The following is a 22830-nucleotide window of genomic DNA, read 5'->3' on the forward strand; positions in this document are numbered from 1 at the left end:
TGATGTATGACCGGAGAAACTTGTTTGCGTTTATTACAACAAATTGTTTTTGCCACTAGTGACAATACAGATTTTATATATGATAATCAGTCCTATGTAAACACAAAGATCGATTGATGCCAATACATTATGCCATGGAGAGAAAAGATGACAGATAAATTAATACATTACTTATTATTGGCCTGTGTTTTCATTAAAGTACTACTCTTTCTACTGGATAATGAAGAGTTTATGATGAAATTACAAATCTATAAATAGACATAACAAAGAAAAAGTGTCATACCATTGAGCATTATGGATATGTCATTACGAATGACGTATTTATAACCAATATAATACAATTAAAGTTTAGTTATTGTTAAAAACATGTTATAAATACCAATAGAATACAATTGAGGGTTAGTTATTGTTCAACATGTTAACGGAAGTGCTGTCGTCATATCCAAGAACACGGATACATTTAAAAGACGCCTGGATAAACATCGGATCAACCACCCGATGATTTATGATTATAAATGTTACTATAATGTAATAACCGGAAGCAAAACACCGAGACTGCTAAATAGTGAGGACGAAGAAGAGGCCACTACAGAGGTCCCAAAGACCTGCGGTGGTAACATAATCATCGATTAGGTTAATCCTAGTATGGTGGAGCACTGTTAATAAGTGTTATCATTAAGAACAGGAAGAACAATTCGTAAAAATGCAGCCATTAACTAAGCTGTTCTCGAAGTTATTACCAACCTCAAATCACTCTACCTTTGATGATAGTCTTCCGAGAAATGTTGGCAAACTGAAACCGGACAAACATTCAGGCGACCCAACCTTGGCTTGGGACAAAATTAAAGGGAAACAAAATAAACAATGTGTGAAACCTGTGGATATAAACTTGCCAGTCCCTGATGATAGAGTCCGGTTTGTGTGCATATCAGACACACACACTGAGTGGGAACAGAGCGGAATTCACATACCGGATGGTGATATACTTTTACATGCGGGAGACATGACAATGTCTGGACAGAAGAATGAATTGGAAATTGTGAAAAAATATCTAGGTTTGTTGTTTGTTCTTGCTTTTGGTTTACTGGAATATATATTTTCTTATCGATACAAAGCGATGTTAATATTGGACGTAGGTGAACTTCTTGAATTTAAAGCTCACTTTCTAATTGAAGGAATCGCTTTTTTTTATTTAAGCCCAATGTCTATAAATGGTTGAATGTGTGTGTTATTTACAGATTCACTCCCACATAAGCACAAGGTTGTGATAGCAGGCAACCATGATTTGTCGTTCGATCACAAGTTCATGGTTAATCGAATAAAGAACAACTACTATACATTTGACCACAAAGACTTCCAGATGTACCTCAAAAAATGTGGTGTGCGTTGTACAAGAGATTTATTCAATGATATCTACCTGGAAGACTCCATGGTGAAGATTTATGGAATTAATATTTATGGGAGTCCTTGGTAAGTGATGATGAGGCGACTAGGATCATGACACTATGTAAATCATCACAATACAAAGCAAGCATGCCAGTTTTCCATACACAATAATACCGGTATGCAATGTTGATAAGAATTAGCAATTATATACCTCTCTTTGTATGTCTCATTGATATGTCCTAGGTTGTTGGTACATTACAGGACACCAGGAAGTGGTTTCTGGGGATTCCAGTGTTGCCGTGGTGCCCAGCTGATGTCCAAATGGAACATGGTTCCCAACTCCACAGATGTCCTTCTCACTCACATGCCTCCATTAGGTAGAGATGTTAAAACAACCTGACTACCATACAATACAAAGTGCATGTTTCTGTTTCAATTTTTAATTTTCAACAAGGCCATATTGTGAGATTTAAAAAACTGACAAAATATACTCAATTTTTGACAAATTAGAAACACAATTCTTCGAAATCCTGCAGCAAATATCTGATGTTTTTGCACCCTTTTACCTACTTTATGAGCCTAGAAGTTAGAACTCAAAAGCTGAGACAGGCACAATTTGTGAAGCACTTGGGATCTTGTGCATACATCCGGCTATGCAACAGCTTATTTCTACCTATACATAATTGAAATCTGTTTAAGGGATGACCATTGAATTTAAAATCGAAAGGCGTCTTATAACAAGAATACTTATTGCTATTGTCAGTAATGGTGTATTGGCATTTGAGTATCTTAAATGACTTTATGGCATCTCTGGTTAGCATTACCATTATCGGAAAGAACATTTGGTATCTTTGTGTGCAACCTGTTATGTCTTCACCTTGCTTTTTTCAGGTTATGGGGATAACATTCGGGAGATATTTCAGAAGCACGTGGGATGTGTTGACTTACTGAAGACAGTCCAGACGCGGGTCAAACCAGCATACCATGTGTATGGGCATATACATGAAGGTCAGGCATCACGATAAATTATCCATCAAAGATAAAACAAAATACAAATTCTAATACTTGCATGTATAAATAATATTTTAAGCTCACCTGAGCACAATGTGCTCATGTTATGCTTTTGTGATCACCTTCTGTCTTTCGTCCCTCCCCAACATTTTTTACCTAGTGAACATACTAGAGGCCACATTTATTGCTCAATATTTATAAGATGTCTTCCCCTGATTTTGAAAGTGGGCCACTTTTGGGAAAAACTGCCTGTAGGTCATAAGGTCTAATTAAAGAAAAAGTTAAACACTAGAGGCTACTTTTTAGCACAATCTTCTCAAAACTTGGCAAGAACGCTTAGCCCAGTGACATCTACGCCAAGTTTGAAAATTGATCATGTGGGGTCAAACACTATGTTAAATAAAAAATAAGCTTGTGAACACTACAGAGGCTACATTTTTTGCCCAGTCTTTGTGAAACTTTTTCAGAACATTTGTGCCTTATGTCGACCTTTCGTCCTCTTTTTTTTTTAAATTAAAGAATTAATGGGAGTTCATTGGTTCGATTTTTTACATTTCCCTCAAAGATAATAAGTACAGGTTATACCCAGAAAATGGACTTAAGAGCGCCTCAATAATCATTAGGCTTTTGATGACATTAAGCTAAAAAAAGTGATTTTAACTAATTATTTACATTGCATATATACTAGAAGTAAGAAAAAACTCAAATTCAAAGAACTTCATTGCTTTAATCGCTACTCCTCCTGTAGTTCACTCCTTGAAATATTTAATATTTTGTGTCATGCGAAAATAGGTCTTAAGCCGTATGCAGGCAGTGTAGCTCCAGACAAGCCAGCCAAAGCAGTCTTGGCAAGAACTACACTGTCTACAAGATTCATGGTCTTATCAGTGGACAGGGAAGCTATTGACTGTTAAGGGCAATTAGCATAATGCCCATTTTTGCATGACAGGGGGCTTATTTACTTTTATCAGGGTATGGAATGCGAACAGATGGCACTACAATATTTGTGAACGCAGCTGTCTGTGATGAAGATTACAATGCTGTGAATTCTCCAATCATCTTCGACATACAGTTACCAAAGGGCGTCACCAAACAGTCATTCGGGGTAAGTTTATGTTGACAGCATAAGACAGTTTTATATTATTTTGGCACTGCTTTAAACTGCTTGCATGATTATGATTCAGAACACTGTTGGACTATGAGCATTTGGCTTGAAAGTTTGCTGTATGAATTGATTGCACTGGTGATTTGTAATACACTTGTTAGTCACCATTTAAATGCATAGGTAATGGAACTTGACTGGTAAAGGTTTATAAAATCAGAGAAATACTAGTATCCTTCTTTAGTAGGGATAGGCCCAAATACTGAAATAGGTTTTGAAATTTTCAAAGATAAAGAACACTTACCAAATATTTTAATATCCAAAACGGGTGCTATTTGTATGGAACTCAAGCATATTTACTCTTTATGTTCAGGACAATCAAGTAGAATGGGTGATACCAACAGAAACATTGGCCTTGTATGAAGAAGATATTGAGATTGTGTTTGAAGATTACCAGGAGTTTCCTGATGAAGGAGCAGTAAGTACAGGTGGAGGGGGTCAGGAAGGCCATGAAGTACTGCCGACTCATGCAGAGACCATACTAAACAACGTGGTCTCGGTTTTACTACAGAGTGATGCAGAGTCAGTCAGCTCCGAGTCAGATGTGAGCAGAAAGTCATTAGATAGCTGTGAGTCACAGGATAGACTAGACTGTGCAATAGGACATGAGGATTCTGAGTATACCTTGGAAGATGGAGGAGGTGGAATTCACTAACTGTGATAATGAAGATGTGTGATGTTACCTCTGTTAAATCCCATAGACAAAAACTCTTCTGATGTTTCCAGTGAATTCAATTTACTGATGAAGATGGTTCTCTGAAAATGGATCAACTTAAGCAGGTGCAGAAAAAAATGCATAATAGTGGTGAAGATATATGTATTAGAAAGTTTTTAAACTACAGTGTATAAGCTGTTGTGTTTTGATCAACTCACCAATATTATCAGTTTTTGTTGAGGACCAATTGCCAAACAAAAATATAACATATAACATCTGATTTTGTTAATACCCATTTTAATGAAATGAAACTAACCGGTAAACTAGGTTTTTGTTTCTTTTGTCATTAATTGCCCGTATGTTATGATCAAGGTTATTCCGAATTGCTAATTGTAGGACCAATAACCAAACACAAAACTTTATATAAAAATTTCTGAGATCATATACATGTATGCATTTATCCATAAATGTGTTTCAGATGAACTAGATTTTCTGTAATTTCCTTTGATGTTTTTGTTTGATATTAAAAACATTGTGGTTAAAAACAATTTTTATATTGAACGTAATTGATAATTTTGAAGATTTATTATGTGCTGTTGTTTTTATTCATGACTAAGAAATTCTCAACCCATAAAAGGCTGACCATATGTTGAATGTGTGCACATGCACACATGTTAACAGAAATACCTAGCCAAGTTTGACTTGTTAAATTTTAACAAAAGCTAGCAACCACTGTATTATAAATACTTACAATTGCACAAATTTTAATAATTTATACAGGTCTTTTGTTTATTGGTTGATTTCAGCTACTAGTATTTGTCCTTGATCATCATATGATATCATTCTATCTGGTTGGTGTTATAAGCAATATGATACAACAGCAATATCAACACAGCCATTATATATCATAAGTTCAGTACATGTGTGAATGATGCACAAACGTAGTACGATAAGTAGAGAAAAGTATAATATGGTTTTACAGGTTCACACGACTTTGTCCATAAACGGGTGAAAGAAAAGTATTTCAGCCCCTGGTCCGTAATACAATTGCTCAATATTTGTTAGCTCATCATTTGAGAATAAATTGTCGATTCATTGTCTGCTAATATAAAACATGGAGAAGACACAAGAAGGAAATGTCACCTTTTGCTCTCGAAACAAAACAATATCAACAGCCCGCATGAACAAGAAAAAAAGGCTACTTCGGGGGATCAATCTGTACACATGCTGTCAAATGTGTTACTGTTACGTCAAACTATGTATTTCAGGTACAGCAAGTATTTTTATATGTTCAAAATTATGTAAATGTTCATATTACATTTAAGATATATTTATATCATCCTTTATATGTGCCTTTATTTTAGGTTTTGTTACTTATATCTCTGTGATAAATTTGTATTACCAAAACATTGTCTCATACTATTTATTATATAAGAACAATATATTCTATGCATCATAGCATTTCTTATATTATCATATATCATAGATAAAGTTATTCCTTATGATCAGCTTGTAACAAATTAAAAAATTTCTGGAAGCAAACTGGGCTACTAGATCAAGAACTTGGTATTCCAACATGTCAACAGACCATTTATTATGTAGTTGCTAATTTTCAAGAAAAATACATTATATATATCCATGTATTCAACAAAATAACTCTGTTTTAATTTATGCTTTCCGAAAGTTTATAGAGAAGGTTCAGTGAATTAAAACTGATATTTCACTTTAATATCACACAGTGAAAATTATTGAAACTATTTTTAGATATCTTTGGTTTCCTCAATGTTACCCCCCCCCCCCCAATTGTTACCAAGGGTCATTACTCTGCATTGAATGTTTATTAAAATGTACAGATGAGCTTCCCGTAAACATACTTTTAATGACATTTAGCGGCACCATACGGGGAATTATATTGTTTGGAATGACAAAAATATCATTTGTTAGCATAAAATAACACGAGTGCCAAACTGTCACAAGATACGCCCGTTTGAAGGTTTTGGACATCATCTAAACACAACTTCTGACCAAATATGGTGAAGATCATAGGAAAACTACTTCAATTAGAAAGCGGACATCATGCTTAATGCTTGGAATGCACTAAGTGACCTCATGACCTAGTTTTTGACCCTGCATGACCCGTATCAGACCTTGACCTAAATATCATGTACACACAACTTCTGACCAAATTTGGTGAAGATCGGATGAAAACTACTGCAATAAGAAAGCGGACACCATGCTAAATCCTTGAAATTCACTTAGTTACCCTGTGACCTAGTTTTTGATCCGGCATTACCCATATTCAAACTTGACCTAGATATTGATTAGGTTCAACTTCTGACCAAATTTGGTGAAGATTGGATGAAAACTTCTTCAGTTAGAGAGCGGAAACCATGCTTAATCCTTGAAATGCACTAAGTGACCCGTGACCTAGTTTTTGACCCAGCATGAATCATATTCGAACTTGACCTAGATATTGTCTAGATTCAACTTCTGACCAAGTTTGGTGAAGATCGGATGAAAACTGTTTGAAATAGAGAGCGGAAACTGCTGTGGACGCCGACTGCCCGTCCGCCGCCTGCCAAGGGTGAAACTATAATACGTCCTTTTTAAAAAAAAGGGCATATAAAAAGAAAATTGTTGGATTTGGTGGAATATTGATTTAATTCACTCATGATCATAGAAACAAGTATCGTTGAAAACGATGGATTCTCCCCATATATGACCTTTACCCCAGTGACCTCAAACCACATCAAAAGGTTGAGGTCCATGCTAGGTACCTACATGCCAAATATGTAAGAAATCGGTAAAATATTGAAGGGGCTATGAGAAACTGTAACCAAAGTGCGAAATTGAGAAAATCTTATTATTAGCCTTGGTGACCTTGATACCAGTGACCTCAAACCTCATCAAAAGGTAGAGGTCCATGCAAGGTACCTACACACCAAATATGATAGAGATCGGTAAAATATTGAAGGCGCTATGAGAAAATGTAACAAAAGTGTGACGGAATTAAGGAAGGAAGTAAGGAAGGACAAACTGGCAACTATATGAAAAACAAGAAACCGTCGGAGACAGGTGTGGCTCCCCAAAGTTTTTTTTTGTCACAATATTGCACGATATATTCAGATAAAAGGAAACGTCTTGAGGGCTCAGTAGTTGGGGGGACAATAATTTTTTTATAGAAAATTTCAAAGGGCCATAACTCTGTGAAAAATCATCCGACCAGAACCTGCTGATAATATGCACATCTCTTGGAAGTGAAGCTTCCCATAAAGTTTCATTGAATTCGGGTCATAGGTTGCTGAGAAATAGCCCGGACAAGAATTGCACTATATGTACAGTTAATGGAAAATTTCAAAGGGCCATAACTCTGTGAAAAATCATCCGACCAGAACCTGCTGATAATATGCACATCTCCTCTTGGTAGTGAAGCTTCCCATAAAGTTTCATTGAATTCGGGTCACAAGTTGCTGAGAAATAGCCCGGACAAGAATTGCACTGTATGTACAGTTAATGGAAAATTTCAAAGGGCCATAACTCTGTGAAAAATCATCCGACCAGAACCTGCTGATAATATGCACATCTCCTCTTGGTAGTGAAGCTTCCCATAAAGTTTCATTGAATTCCGGTCATTAGTTGCTGAGAAATAGCCCGGACAAAAATTGTGCACGAACGGACAGACGAAGCGGCAACTATATGCTCCCCCCCCCAATTTTTTTTTGGGGGGGGGGGGGGGGGAGCATAATTATGTTCACTCCTGGCTATGCTGTCCCTAAAAATATCATTTTCTATGATCACTCATGATTTAAAATCGATATTTCACCAAATCCAACAAATAGCATCTATACTGATGCAAATATCAGTTATTACAGTCATACAACTTCTAAATGAGTTATTTATAAAAAAAAAAGGTATTATGGTAATTTTTAAATTTTATAAATAACAAAATGTATAATACACATTAACAAATCACAAAGGATGGTTGAAAACACTAGGTTTGAGTTGATTTTCGTTAAAAAAAATCTTTTTGTAAACCAAAAAGTCCATAAAAGCAGGTGTTGTACGTGGTTAGCCTGATATTGCATGACACTTAACCTGCTGCATGCATTAAGCCTGTGTTCCTCGAGACCAGTCCATTTGAGTTGTTTACAGGTGAAGAACTAAATAAAGGCACAGAAGATTCTAGAGACCAGGCCAGTTGAGTTGTTCACAGGTGAACTAGGCACAGAAGATTCTGTATGTACTGTTTCAAACTTAAAACCCATGTCAATGTATCTCAGCATTATTGAAGGATGTTAATGTTGTTTTGTATCATTGACCAGACATTTGACCAACACTTTGAAAAAAATGTAGAAGAACCTCACATTGCTCTTGTATTTTTATTCAAATTTGAACTAGAAATCATTACAATAAACATCAAAGAATGTCCTGACATTGCATGTTATAACATGCCTTTTTTGAAAAAGGGGCATTTCTTGAAGTTGTAAACATATTATGATAAATCACACATAAAAAAACCTTCTATGATAAGGAACAATGCCTGCAAGCTTGAATGTTGGCGTTGAGTGGGACAATGCCTTTGGACAAGTTTGTGACAAAGGACAAATCTCCATGGTGATTCCAAAATTGCCTATTTAACTACAGTGATGAAATATTTGACCTTGCAATTAGTACCATTTGTTTAACTAGTAGAAATAGTGTATAAACATGTATGTACAATACATGTATAAAGTTAACCGTCAGTGTTTAAAACACCTGCCACAAAAAAGACAACACCATTTTGGTATTTTTTTTCTTCCATTCACATAACCCACAATATTAATTAAATTTATAACAAAGATGTTTTTGACAATCAGAATAACCATATGTACGCATTCAAAGACATTTGAAACACAATCAAGGAAATATGATAGTTTATAATCATAGAAACATTTGCATAACCTTTACTGATATTTTGTTTATTATTATAAATATGAAATCCCCCCCCCCCCTACATAATATCATTACATAACAAGATTGCTTTCTGTGCCATGTAAAATACATTTTTAAAGACAGTTTCTGCAGTATAAACATCTTTTAGTTCCAAAGGTGACATAATTCAGTATTCAAATGATCAAACCACTGAAGCATTTTTAGTTTGATGTAGACATCAATACAATAGCACTATTATAGTGTCTATAAGAATGTGTAAAAAACAACATGGACTTGGAAGTTAAAAGCTTGTAAATGTTTCATGGACTTGGTTTTTCAAAGCTTATAAATGTTTATCAGCCACAAGTCAAAACAAAAAACAACAACATTTGATTAGAGCTTATATGAAGTTGAATCCTTGGTCCTTTGCTTTAAATCATTCTCCACTTAAATGACACCGTGATTTCAGTCAGTTTGCCATACACAGCTAAGGAACCAGGGCCTTGTGATGATCAGCACTTGTGCATCTTGTCAAAGGCATCTTGACTGAGTACATGGATCCCACCTAGCATGGCACCCAGCATCAAACACTCGCATCCACTCGCAGCTGGTTGAGTTTCTTCATTAATTCAGCGACTTCATCACCCCTGACAGAAATAACATATCATCTGCATTGTGCAAAAATGGGCCTAATGACACATCCAAGAAGTGTAGCTGCAGATGAAACCTTGAATGACTTTGTAGCAGACTGGCCATTATTTTTACTCTAAATCATGAGGAACAACTCTGACATTCCAAGGGCTAATTCTTTTATCTTCAAACATGGCTAAAATAACCTAAAATAACAGCATTTTCATGCTTAGTGAAGATAAAATAAAATCTTGATTTTAACTTCTTAACACAACACATAGAATTCCACATGTGTCCAATTATACCCAAACCCATGTCAGCATGATAAATAATCATATGAACTTAAAGAATTTGTGCAAACTGTTCACTAAGGAACTCAGATTGCCATGTGAACATACTCCTGTTTAAGGACCTCTCTTAGCTGCGCTGCCTGGGTCTTCTTGATGATAGGGCTGGGCCGGTTGGACTGGGAGCCGTTCTGAATTTGCCTCTGCTGGTACATCCTCTTCACCTTAAGCTGTAACAGAAAATGCCAGGGCTGTAACAGACAATGCCAGGGCTGTAACAGACCATGCCAGGGCTGTAACAGACCATGCCAGGGCTGTAACAGACAATGCCAGGGCTGTAACAGACAATGCCTGGGCTGTAACAGACAACACCAGGGCTGTAACAGACCATGCCAGGGCTGTAACAGACAATGCCCGGGCTGTAACAGACAATGCCAGGGCTGTAAAAGACAAAGCTAGGGTTGTAACAGACAATGCCAGGGCTGAAACCAACAATGACAGGGGTGTAACAGAAAATGCCAAGGCTGTAACAGACAATGCTAAGGCTGTAACAGACAATGCAAAGGCTGTAACAGACAATGCAAGGGATGTAACAGACAATGACAGGGCTGTAACAGACAATGCCTAGGCTGTACAGAAAATGCCAAGGCTGTAACCGACAATGCCAAGGCTGTTAAAGACAATGCAAGGGCTGTAACCAACAATGCCAAGACTGTAACAGACAAAGCCAAGGCATTTGGGTGATAGTGAACAAAGGAATGGGGTTTATAAGAACAAAGCTGGGTACCTTATAATTATTGTATGGACCGTTATGAAAAGCTATTTTTAGGCTCTTCGCTGTTTTGCCAGCTCTTGAGCAAAGCAGTTACGAGCCATCTTTCAAGTCAAATATGAACCATCTTTCACAAGATGCAGAAAAGGGCCAACACTCACTTGACCAAGGTTCATTAGGGCTAACTCTCACTGGAGGATATGCTTCAATCCCAAGATTGGGATCTTTTAATAAATTTATAACGACTGATCCAACCTGCATTGAAATAGAGCCATGAATATACTTATCTGTTAATTAATTAAGTTTCTGGTTTTGTCTGTAACTGATCTATACCCTACTCTTACACCAGACCTGTTCCAGACTGCGCTGGTATGTTTCCAGTCGTTCCTCAATGTTCTCCAGTTCTCGCTTCATGTTACGTTCGGACTCTGATAGGAAAGGAATTCTGGACTGCAGTTTTCGCATCACGCCCTCCAACCTGCAGGACACACAGAGACAGTGAAGGTTACAAACATGTAAGACACCGTGTTGGATACACAACCATGCCCAAAGTTGTAGGTTGACGGGCCATGTAAATAAGTCCAAATCAGAATGAATTCTACATAAAGTTTGGCAATTGGGTCATAAGAAACAACTATGTGACCAATAAAGTAATGTAGTAGACATTATTTTAAATTTACAAAATGGAAAATTAAAGGAACATCATTTGGATGGAAAATCACTTTAATAATTATGTTCATTCTTGCTAAATACTGCAGTTATTTCATATGCAATCTTATGTTAAAACACAAACAAAAACCACTGTGGAATACTGGCTAAATTCACAAATTTTGTTTCTGTACAAGAAGAACAATTACTATGTTAGGTGATACAAATCGCATGGTGCTTCAAGAAACACTTGCCCCACTCCCACCTCAAGCGAACCCAATCCCACCTCATGTGACCCCACTCCCACCTCACATGATATAAATCACATGGTGCTTCAAGAATCAATTGCCCCACTCCCACCTCATGTGACCCCACTGCCATCTCATGTGATATAAATCAAATGGTGCTTCAAGGAACACTTGCCCCACTCCCACCTCACATGATATAAATCACATGGTGTTTCAAGACATACTTGCCCCCCTCCCACCTCACGTGATATTAATCACATGGTGCTTCAAGAAACACTTGCCCCATTCCCACCTCAAGTGATATAAATCGCATGGTGCTTCCAGCAACACTTGCCCCACTTCCACCTCATGTGATATAAATCACATGGTGCTTCAAGAAACACTTGCCCCACTCCCAACTCACGTGATATAAATCACATGGTGCTTCCAGAAACACTTGCCCCCCTCCCACCTCAAGTCATATAAATCACATGGTGCTTCAAGAAACACTTGCCCCACTCCCAACTAACGTGATATAAATCACATGGTGCTTCCAGAAACACTTGCCCCCATCCCACCTCAAGTCATATAAATCACATGGTGCTTCAAGAAACACTTGCCCGACTCCCACCTCACATGATATAAATCACATGGTGCTTCCAGAAACGCTTTTCCCGCTTCAACCTCATGAAATTTAATTCACATGGTGCTTCCAAAAACACTTCTCCCACTCCCATCTCACGTGATATAAATCACATGGTGCTTCAAGAAACACCCGACTCTCACCTCTAGTGATATAAATCACATGATGCTTCAAGAAACACTTGCCCCACTCCCACCTCACGTGATATAAATCACATGGTGCTTCAAGAAACACTTGCCTGACTCCCATCTCATGTTATATAAATCACATGGTGCTTCAAGAAACACTTGCCCAACTCCCATCTCATGTGATATAAATCGCATGGTGCTTCAAGAAACACTTGCCCCACTCCCACCTTACGTGATATAAATCACGTGGGGCTTCAAGAAACACTTATCCGACTCCCACCTCAAGTGATATAAATCAGATGGTGCTTCAAGAAACACTTACCCGACTCCCACCTCACATGATATAAATTACATGGTGCTTCCAGAAACACTTTCCCCACTCCCACTTCATGTGATATAAATCACATGGTGCTTCAAGAAACACTTTCCCCACTCCCACCTCACGTGATATAAATCACATGGTGCTTCCAGAAACACTTGCCCCACTCCCACCTCACGTGACATAAATCATGTGGTGCTTCAAGAAACACTTGCCCGACTTCCACCTCACATGATATAAATAGCATGCTGCTTCAAGAAACACTTGCCCGACTCCCACCTCACGTGATATACATCACATGGTGCTTCCAGAAACACTTGCCCCACTCCCACCTCACGTGACATAAATCATGTGGTGCTTCAAGAAACACTTTCCCCACTTCCACCTCATGTAATATATATCACATTGTGCTTTCAGAAACACTTGCCCCACTCCCACCTCACATGATATAAATCACATGGTGCTTCAAGAAACACTCGACTCCCACCTCAAGTGATATAAATCACATGGTGCTTCAACACTTGCCCGACTCCCATCTCACGTGATATAAATCATATGGTGCTTCAAGAAACACTTGCCCCACTCCCACCTCACATGATATTAATAATGTGGGGCCTTAAGAAACACTTACCCGACTCCCACCTCAAGTGATATAAATCACATGGTGCTTCCATAAACACTTGCCCCACTTCCACCTCATGTGATATAAATCACATGGTGCTTCAAGAAACACTTGCCCCACTCCCAACGCATGTGATATAAATCACATGGTGCTTCCAGAAACACTTGCCCAATCCCACCTCAAGTCATATAAATCACATAGTGCTTCAAGAAACAATTGCCCCACTCCCACATCACATGATATAAATCACATGGTGCTTCAAGAAACACTTGCCCCACTTCCACCTCATGTAATATAGATCACATGGTACTTCCAAAAACACTTGCCCCACTCCCACCTCATGTGATATAAATCAAATGGTGCTTCAAGAAACACCCGACTCCCACCTCAAGTGATATAAATCACATGATGCTCCAAGAAACACTTGCCTGACTCCCACCTCAAGTGATATTAATCACATGGTGCTTCAAGAAACACTTGCCCCACTCCCACCTCATGTGATATAAATCACATGGTGCTTCAAGAAACACTTGCCCCACTCCCACCTCATGTGATATAAATTGCATGGTGCTTCAAGAAACACTTGCCCCACTCCCACCTCATGTGATATAAATCACGTGGGGCTTCAAGAAACACTTACCCGACTCCCACCTCAAGTGATATAAATCACATGGTGCTTCCAGAAACACTTTCCCCACTCCCACCTCGCTTGATATGAATCACATAGTTCTTCCAGAAACACATGCCCCACTCCGACTTATGTGATATAAATCACATAGTGCTTCCAGAAACACTTGCCCCACTCCCACCTCACGTGATATAAATCACATAGTGCTTGAAGAAACACCCGACTCCCACCTCATGTGATATGAATCATGGTGCTTCAAGAAACACTTGCCCCACTCCCACCTTACATGATATAAATCACATGGTGCTTCAAGAAACACTTGCTGACTCCCATCTCACGTGATATAAATTGCATGGTGCTTCAAGAAACAATTGCCCCACTCCCACCTCATGTGATATAAATCACATGGGGCTTCAAGAAACACCCAACTCCCACCTCAAGTGATATAAATCACATGGTGCTTCAAGAAACACTTGCTCCACTGTCACCTCACGTGATATAAATCACATGGTGCTATAAGAAACACTTGCCCCACTGCCACCTCACGTCATATAAATCACATGGTGCTTCCAGAAACACTTGCCCCACTCCCACCTCACGTGATATAAATTACGTGGGGCTTCAAGAAACACTTACCCGACTCCCAACTCACGTGATATAAATCACATGTTGCTTCCAGAAACACTTTCCCCACTCCCACCTCACATATATAAATCACATGGTGCTTCACGAAACACTTGCCCCACTCCCACCTCACGTGATATAAATCACGTAGGGCTTCAAGAAACACTTAACCGACTCCCACCTCACATGATATAAATCACGTGGTGCTTCAAGAAACACTTGCTCCACTGCCACCTCACGTGATATAAATCACATGGTGCTTTAAGAAACACTTGCCACACTGCCACCTTACGTCATATAAATCACATGGTGCTTCCAGAAACACTTGACCCACTCCCACCTCACATGATATATTACATGGTGCTTCAAGAAACACTTGCCCCACTCCCACCTCACCTCTTCATGAGATCTTCTTGGGTTTCCTTGCACTCCTCACAGAGTCCCGCCAAGCGCTCAGCATTCTCTGAGAGTGAGTCTCGAGACTGCAGCAGAACAGACAGGTCTCCCAGCTGCTGATCCTTGTGCTCACGCAGTATGGCAGCCCTGAAATGGGGACAGACACTTGGGTAAAAAAAGTATAAAAGTTAATTTGAAAATTTGGATGTGTCCCCAGTTAGGATATGCAAAAAGGTTTATTGACCTTTTTTAAATAAACTACATGTTGATATATTATTTTCATATTTTTTAAATGCACATTATTATTTTTTTTTTAATAAACTTCAAATTTCATGATGCAGAATTATTATTTATAACAAGGGCTGTTTGTAAAACATGCATGGCCCCCATTTGGGCTGTCAGTTGGTGTGGCAGCCAGTTTGTGAATACGTTTTTTGTCACTGTGACCTTGACCTTTGACCTAGTGACCTGAAAATCAATAGGGGTCATCTGCCAGTCATGATCAATGTACCTATGAAGTTTTATGATCCTAGGCCTAATTATTCTTGATTTAACATCAGGAAACCATTTTACTGTTTCAAGTCACTGTGACCTTGACCTTTGACCTAGTGACCTGAAAATTAATAGGGGTCATCTGCCAGTCATGATCAATGTACCTATGAAGTTTCATGATCCTAGGCAGGGTTTTGTTTTGGCCCGATAATATAGCCGAAATTCAGTTACATTCCCAATCACAAAAAGTATACTTTTTACTTAACCAAATTTTCAATTTTCTAAGTATAAAAAGGGCACATAATTCTGTCAAAATGCACGCCAGAGTAACAGATTAACAGACTAACTTTGCCTGCCCAGTCCCCTCATGATAGTGAGTAAGTGTACCAAGTTTGAATGCAATAGCTTTGATACTTTATGAGAAAAGTGGACCTAAACGCAAAACTTAACCAGACTCCGACGCCAAGGTGATGACAATAGCTCATAACTTTTTTCAAATGACCTTGACCTATGACCTAGTGACCTAAAAATCAATAGGGGTCATCTGCGAGTCATGATCAATGAACCTATGAAGTTTCATGATCCTAGGCATAAGTGTTCTTGAGTTATCATCCGGAAACCATTTTACTATTTCGCGTCACCGTGACCTTGACCTTTGACCTAGTGACTTGAAAATCAATAGGGGTCATCTGCGAGTCATGATCAATGTACCTATGAAGTTTCATGATCCTAGGCATAAGCGTTCTTGAGTTATCAACCGGAAACCATTTTACTATTTCGGGTCACCATGACCTTGACCTTTGACCTAGTGACCTGAAAATCAATAGGGGTCATCTGCGAGTCATGATCAATGTACCTATGAAGTTTCATGATCCTAGGCCTAAGTGTTCTTGAGTTATCATCCGGAAACCATTTTACTATTTCAGGTCACCGTGACCTTGACCTTTGACCTTGTGACCTGAAAACTAATAGGGGTCATCTGCGAGTCATGATCAATGTACCTATTTAGTTTCATGATCCTAGGCCTAAGCGTTCTTGAGTTATCATCCGGAAACCATCTGGTGGACGGACATACGGACGGACGGACAGACCGACATGAGCAAAACAATATACCCCTCTTCTTCGAAGGGGGGCATAATAAATTCAGTCAAATAGGTTTACAGATTTACATTAAATACATATGAATTATCGTAAAATACAGATAAGAAACAAACAACTTTAAATGTTAAAACATTATTAATTTTCTTTTTTTTTGGTACGGCCATAGCAATTTTTTTTGCGTTATGTCACATAAATCAATGTTATTTTTAAAGTATTATTTAAATGTTCATTCTGTATTTAATTTCTTATGTTTGAAAACTACTTATTGTATGAATGTGTATCTCCTTTCAGGTAGACATTCAGTCGGTCTTGATTGCATATTCAAACTAATTTCTTATTAAAGGATCTGTCCAACAGATTAAGCGTCGTTCGACGCGAATCAATATTTTGGGAAACTACGAGGATTACTTATACAGCTAAAAAATACCTCGCATTTGACGTGAGCGTGGATGGTAGAGTGGCTAAGTTGAGAGACATTTTACTCCAAGCTTTTATGATCTAGGGGTCAGTGGTTCGAGCCCTGTGGAGGTAAACGTTTTTTCTTCTTTTTTAAAATTGTATTCTTATTTTTTACTGGAGATTTTTAGTTCAAATGTTTAAATTTATCAATATAAAGCATTTAAAGTAGTTAATGACAAGCTTTAAAACATGCCAAAATCTGTTGGACGGCACCTTTAAATTCAAATAAAATTGAATGTACATAACTATTTGCAAAAAATCTCAACAGTTAATCGTTCAGAATATTGAATTGAACACCTGTTGGTTCCATAATGAAGATATAAAATGGACATAACCCAAGAATACATTAATACTCAAAAACTGGCTTAGAAGTTTATCTTACTTGACATGGGCTTTATAAACAGGTAAAGGAATGGTGAAAGGCCACAACAAATTTGCTCAACAACCACTCTAATAAACTTGTACTCTGAAAAATTATGACGACCACTGCAAACCTTCTGTTGATCTCGTGCCGTGCCAGCTCTTGTTTCTGTATGTACTCTTCACTGAACACCTGGGTAGCTCTGGTCAGCAGCTGGTAACACTCCTGTTGGCTCAGCTCTGTACTTGACCTAGACCTGTGCAATAGGGACATTGAAATGTATAGAACTAAACACCTGGGTAGCTCTTGTAAGCAGCTGGTAACACTTCTGTTGACTCAGCTCTGTACTTGACCTAGACCTGTACAATAGGGGAAGTGAAATGTATAGAACTGAACACCTGGGTAGCTCTTGTAAGCAGCTGGTAACACTCCTGTTGACTCAGCTCTGTACTTGACCTAGACCTGTGCAATAGAGAAAGTGAAATGTATAGAACTAAACACCTGGGTAGCTCTTGTAAGCAGCTGGTAACACTTCTGTTGACTCAGTTCTGTTCTGGACCTAGACCTGTGCAATAGGGACAGTGAAATGTATAGGAGCTGGTAACAATCATGGTACACATGATCTTAAATACAACACATTTCAAATGAAACTTTGTTCTAAGAAAAAACACACCTGGTATGAATTTCAATCCAGCAGTTAGTTTCTTAATACAAGGACTGAAGACACATTGTGCTTGAGATTGTATATTCAGTTTCTGCAACAGAATACATACTTGATGAGAGGATTGGAGGTATTGCGCTGTAAGAGACGCCTGATCACCTCGTCAAATGGCTCCTTGGAGATCCGGCGTAGAGGGGAGGGAATGGTGCGACTGTGTGTGGCCGAGGACAGAGTAGTCTTCTCTCCACTTGAGTAGCGCACATTGCTGAAAAAGAGGGCACAGTTAATTGTACACATTGATCCTCAGAATTACACTACAAGCAATGCATTGGCGATCCTACTAAGCAGTTAAAATACTTCTCAAGTTAAATAACATCTTTGATTTATCTTTGTGACAAAATAATACCTAAACAAACCAATTACCTTGTTTTAAATGCTGCAGACAACATAATTATTGCATGAACAAGACATGTGTCAGTAGGGCATAGATGTATATTTGTCTCAAAACTGAACTAATGCATAAAACAAGCTCATTTATTGCCAAATTTGACTTGTGACCTCCAGGAGACATGCTGTTGATTGCCATTTTCCTGTTTAGAAATTTGCAGACCTTTGACCTAGTGACCCAAATAGGTGTGGCGTGTAGAACTCATCATGGTGCATCTACATATGAAGTTTCAAAGTTGTAGGTGGAAGCACTTTGATTTTAGAGGCAATGTTAAGGTTTTTGTTAAAGTTTTATATTAGAGGTCACAGTGACCTTGACCTTTGACCTAGTGACCCAAAAATGGGTGTGGCATGTAGACCTCATCAAGGTGCAACTACATATGAAGTTTCAAAGTTGTAGGTGAAAGCACTTTGATTTTAGAGCCTATGTTAAAGTTTGATATTAGAGGTCACAGTGACCTTGACCTTTGACCTAGTGACCCAAAAATGGGTGTGGCGTGTAGAATTCATCAAGGTGCATCTACATATGAAGTTTCAAAGTTGTAGGTGGAAGCACTTTGATTTTAGAGCCAATGTTAAGGTTTTAGCACGACGCCTATGGCGGACGAGCTGGCTATGACAATAGCTTGGGATTTATCCGAAAACAGCCTCGCTAAAAATAATAATATTTTTTTTATATTTGTCTCCACATTTCTTTATGAAAATATGATGTAGGTACAACACCAATTTTTAAAACATAAGTGGCCAGTGGCCGTCAGCTTGCTTAATGAACATAAGCAACACAAAGGTCAGAGTGATAAACTGATGTTGGCTGGCAAGGCTGGGAGACAGGTGTTTTACAAAGGACATACTCTATTTATGGTTGATAATTGTAACACAACCAAGTTTAAACAAGCGATGTGTTTGTGAAACACTATGTCCCCATATATATGACCTTTGACCTTGAAGGATGACCTTGACCTTTCACCACTCAAAATGTGCAGCTCCATGAGATACACATGCATGCCAAATATCAAGTTGCTATCTTCAATACTGCAAAAGTTATGGCAAATGTTAAAGTTGGGGCAAACAAACAAACCAACAAACAAACCAACAAACAAACCAACAGACAAGGAAAAAACAATATGTCCCCCACTATAATGGTGTGGGACATACAAACAAGCCCATATATATGGCAAAGTTATGGCTGTGATATAGTTTTTCAAAAGATGCATACATGCCATAAATTTAAATACCAATTCTGGGACATTGGGCTCAATTTTCCGGGACATTTGCCGATTTTCCTGGACAGGTATACACATAGCGATATATATAGACATTTTGGGTGCGCATTTTTTTTTACACATCATAAATTGCTTAGTTTGAAAGTCTATCCGTAATACCCTAGATCTATTAACGTCAAATTAAACATTTCCGTTACTAGATGCAAGCCACGTGTTTTTCGTGTAAGAAAAGAGCACCAAATTGCTTTTGTGTACATGTCACGTCACCTGCATGAAATGCTTGGGCAAATCCTTGACCACATAAAAACTTCGTTGTGAATTTGTTTCTATTTAAAGATGTGATGAAATAACGTCCAATCGGGCGTTTTTTACCACTGAACACGCGTAAATCGCCTGACGTGATGTTCATGTTTTTATACAACACAAAATACACCCACACTTTCCATGCAACGTTAGATACATGTCTGCATAATTTTCGCGCGCTTTTTTTGAGACAAATGATAAGTACTAATTATTTGATGTTAGTATTTGTTAATGTTGCATAAACATTAAAATTAGAATGCGTGTTTCGGATTACAAATTGAATAATGCTCTTTGAGAATCGAACGAAACATTTACAGTTGTGCGTATTTAATTCAACAAACTGCAATAAAATCACACGCGTATGAAAATTACCTCACTCGTCGTCTGCATAATCTAACTGCAGGTACAGGTATGACTGCTTACAAGTGTTGTGGCTGCACCAACAAACTGCCGTGAAATCAGTATACATGTATTCAAGCCAATTAACAACCACATTAAACAATGCCGCCTTTTCGGTTTGACTGCAATATGAGACAATCGATATGATAAGAGGACCCCTGTTAATTGATCGATTTTGACACGTAGCATAGTCACCTATTTGGGTAGGCATTGCCATGGAGACGCTGCGGATTAGTGGGAACACAGATTCGAGGTGCTGTTAAGCCTAAGATAAGGTACATGTATAGATGGATTTTGTAAAATCCGGGACATTTGGCAGATTTCCGGGACTGCGGGAAACATTCTTCATTTCCGGGACAATCCCGGACAATCCAGGACGTATGGCATGTATGAAAGATGCCTTCTTCAAACAAAGTCATAAAATACTCCTAGTATACAAAATTGTATTCCGTAATAAGCAGGTATCCCTTGTATCAACTCCAGCCATTGAATATTAAAGCATCCTCAAATGGCTACCGCCAATCATTCCCTGAACAGTGCAAACCTGAGTCGTAGACACTGGAACTCAAGGTCGCTGGTGAGAGTGAGCAATATGGTACCGATACTTGTGTCCTTCACTTGGGCCAGGCCTAGAACAGGGGATGGCGGGCTGAAACATGGCATAAGCTAGAGGTCTAAGACTGGTTCCATGTCAACTTTAACATGTAGATCACATCGATAAATTTATATTTACCACATTTGTCAAATACATATATTCAATGTATACAAATAGCTCAGTTTGCATACGTTTTCATTTCATTTTGGAACAATAATAATAATTTGTGATTTAGAATGGGTATTTTCACCAAAAAATGTCAGTTGTTAATACCTGTTTGGCAGCGGTCTGGTACAAATAAGATGCTCTACAACCGACTGCTGATGGGCCGGCGGTACATCCTCATCCTCCTCTACAAACAACACAATCAGAATGCACCCATACAGATGTACTACATGTGCATTAAATTAAATTAAACTTAAAAGATGGAACCCCAATTCTATCTATATATACTGCTAGTCGCCAACAATTAGCATTACAAGCAGGTAAATTTTAATAAATACTTCACTTCAGTTAAGGTCGGGCTCTGGTCAACACTGATGTAGATTTCAATTCTAATAAGACTATATTTTACACGGTTGTAGAAAGTATTACTTGTATGCCTCCGGTTAACATGGTTGTAGACAGTATTACTTGTATGACTCTGGTAAACATGGATGTAGATAGTATTACTAATATTACTCTGTTCTACACATTTGTCGATAGTATTGCTTATAAGACTCTGGTTAACACAGTTGTAGATATTATTACTTATATGACTCTGGTTAACATGGTTGTATATAGTATTACTATTATGACTCTGGTTAACATGGTTGTAGATAGTATTACTAATATCACTTTGGTCAACATAGTTGTAGATAGTATAACTAATATGACCCTGGTTAACACAATTGTAGATAGTATAACTATATGACTGTGGTAAACAGAGTTGTAGATAGTATTACTCATATGTTACTGGTTAACATGGATGTGGATGTATAACTTATATCACTCTGGTTAACACAGTTGTCGATAGTATTACTTTTATGACTCAGTTGTAGATAGTATTACTCATATGTAACTGGTTAACATGGATGTGGATGTATAACTTATATGACTCTGGTTAACACAGTTGTCGATAGTATTACTTTTATGACTCTGGTTAACATGGTTGTAGATAGTTTTACTTTTTTGACTCTGATTCACAGGGTTGTTGATAGTATTAATAATATGACTCAGATTTAAACAGTTGTAGATAATATTACCTATATGACTCTGGTAAACATGGTTGTAGGTAGTATTACCTATATGACTCTGGTAAACATGGTTGTAGGTAGTATTACCTATACGACTCTGGTTAACATGGTTGTAGGTAGTATTACCTATATGACTCTGGTAAACATGGTTGTAGGTAGTATTACCTATATGACTCTGGTAAACATGGTTGTAGGTAGTATTACCTATATGACTCTGGTTAACATGGTTGTATGTAGTATTACCAATATGACTCTGGTAAACATGGTTGTAGGTAGTATTACCAATATGACTCTGGTAAACATGGTTGTAAGTAGAATTACCAATATGACTCTGATTTAAACAGTTGTAGGTAGTATTACAAATATGACTCTGGTTAACATGGTTGTAAGTAGTATTACCAATATGACTCTGGTTAACATGGTTGTAGGTAGTATTACCAATATGACTCTGGTAAACATGGTTGTAGGTAGTATTACCAATATGACTCTGATTTAAACAGTTGTA

The 22830-nt window shown here is 38.0% G+C and overlaps 2 protein-coding genes across 3 annotated transcripts in view; one reads left to right on the forward strand and one right to left on the reverse strand.

Moving 5' to 3' along the window:
• Nucleotides 1-37: 37 nt before the first annotated feature.
• LOC127837702 (metallophosphoesterase MPPED2-like) lies at nt 38-5672 on the forward strand. Its single transcript, XM_052364981.1, has 6 exons — nt 38-1055; nt 1239-1470; nt 1648-1763; nt 2278-2394; nt 3369-3502; nt 3873-5672. The coding sequence occupies exons 1-6, from the start codon at nt 704-706 to the stop codon at nt 4212-4214; spliced, it is 1293 nt and encodes a 430-aa protein (XP_052220941.1). The 5' UTR covers nt 38-703; the 3' UTR covers nt 4215-5672.
• Nucleotides 5673-8992: 3320 nt separating this feature from the next.
• Nucleotides 8993-22830, reverse strand: part of LOC127837690 (nucleoporin 88-like) — a 42145-nt gene continuing 28307 nt past the window's right edge. Inside the window, exons 8-15 of one of the 2 annotated variants that reach the window (XM_052364972.1) lie at nt 21364-21442; nt 21040-21144; nt 18236-18388; nt 17596-17718; nt 15050-15196; nt 11166-11292; nt 10168-10272; nt 8993-9772 (exon numbers count right to left, since the gene is read on the reverse strand). In XM_052364972.1, coding sequence (XP_052220932.1) covers nt 9767-9772; nt 10168-10272; nt 11166-11292; nt 15050-15196; nt 17596-17718; nt 18236-18388; nt 21040-21144; nt 21364-21442 — 845 coding nt within the window. In that variant the 3' untranslated portion in view covers nt 8993-9766. Of the gene's footprint in view, nt 9773-10153; nt 10273-11165; nt 11293-15049; nt 15197-17595; nt 17719-18235; nt 18389-21039; nt 21145-21363; nt 21443-22830 lie in introns of both variants that reach the window. The other variant, XM_052364963.1, reaches the window with a different exon arrangement.

This window comes from Dreissena polymorpha, chromosome 1 (assembly GCF_020536995.1).
Source record: "Dreissena polymorpha isolate Duluth1 chromosome 1, UMN_Dpol_1.0, whole genome shotgun sequence".
In the NCBI taxonomy this organism is placed as follows: domain Eukaryota; kingdom Metazoa; phylum Mollusca; class Bivalvia; order Myida; family Dreissenidae; genus Dreissena; species Dreissena polymorpha.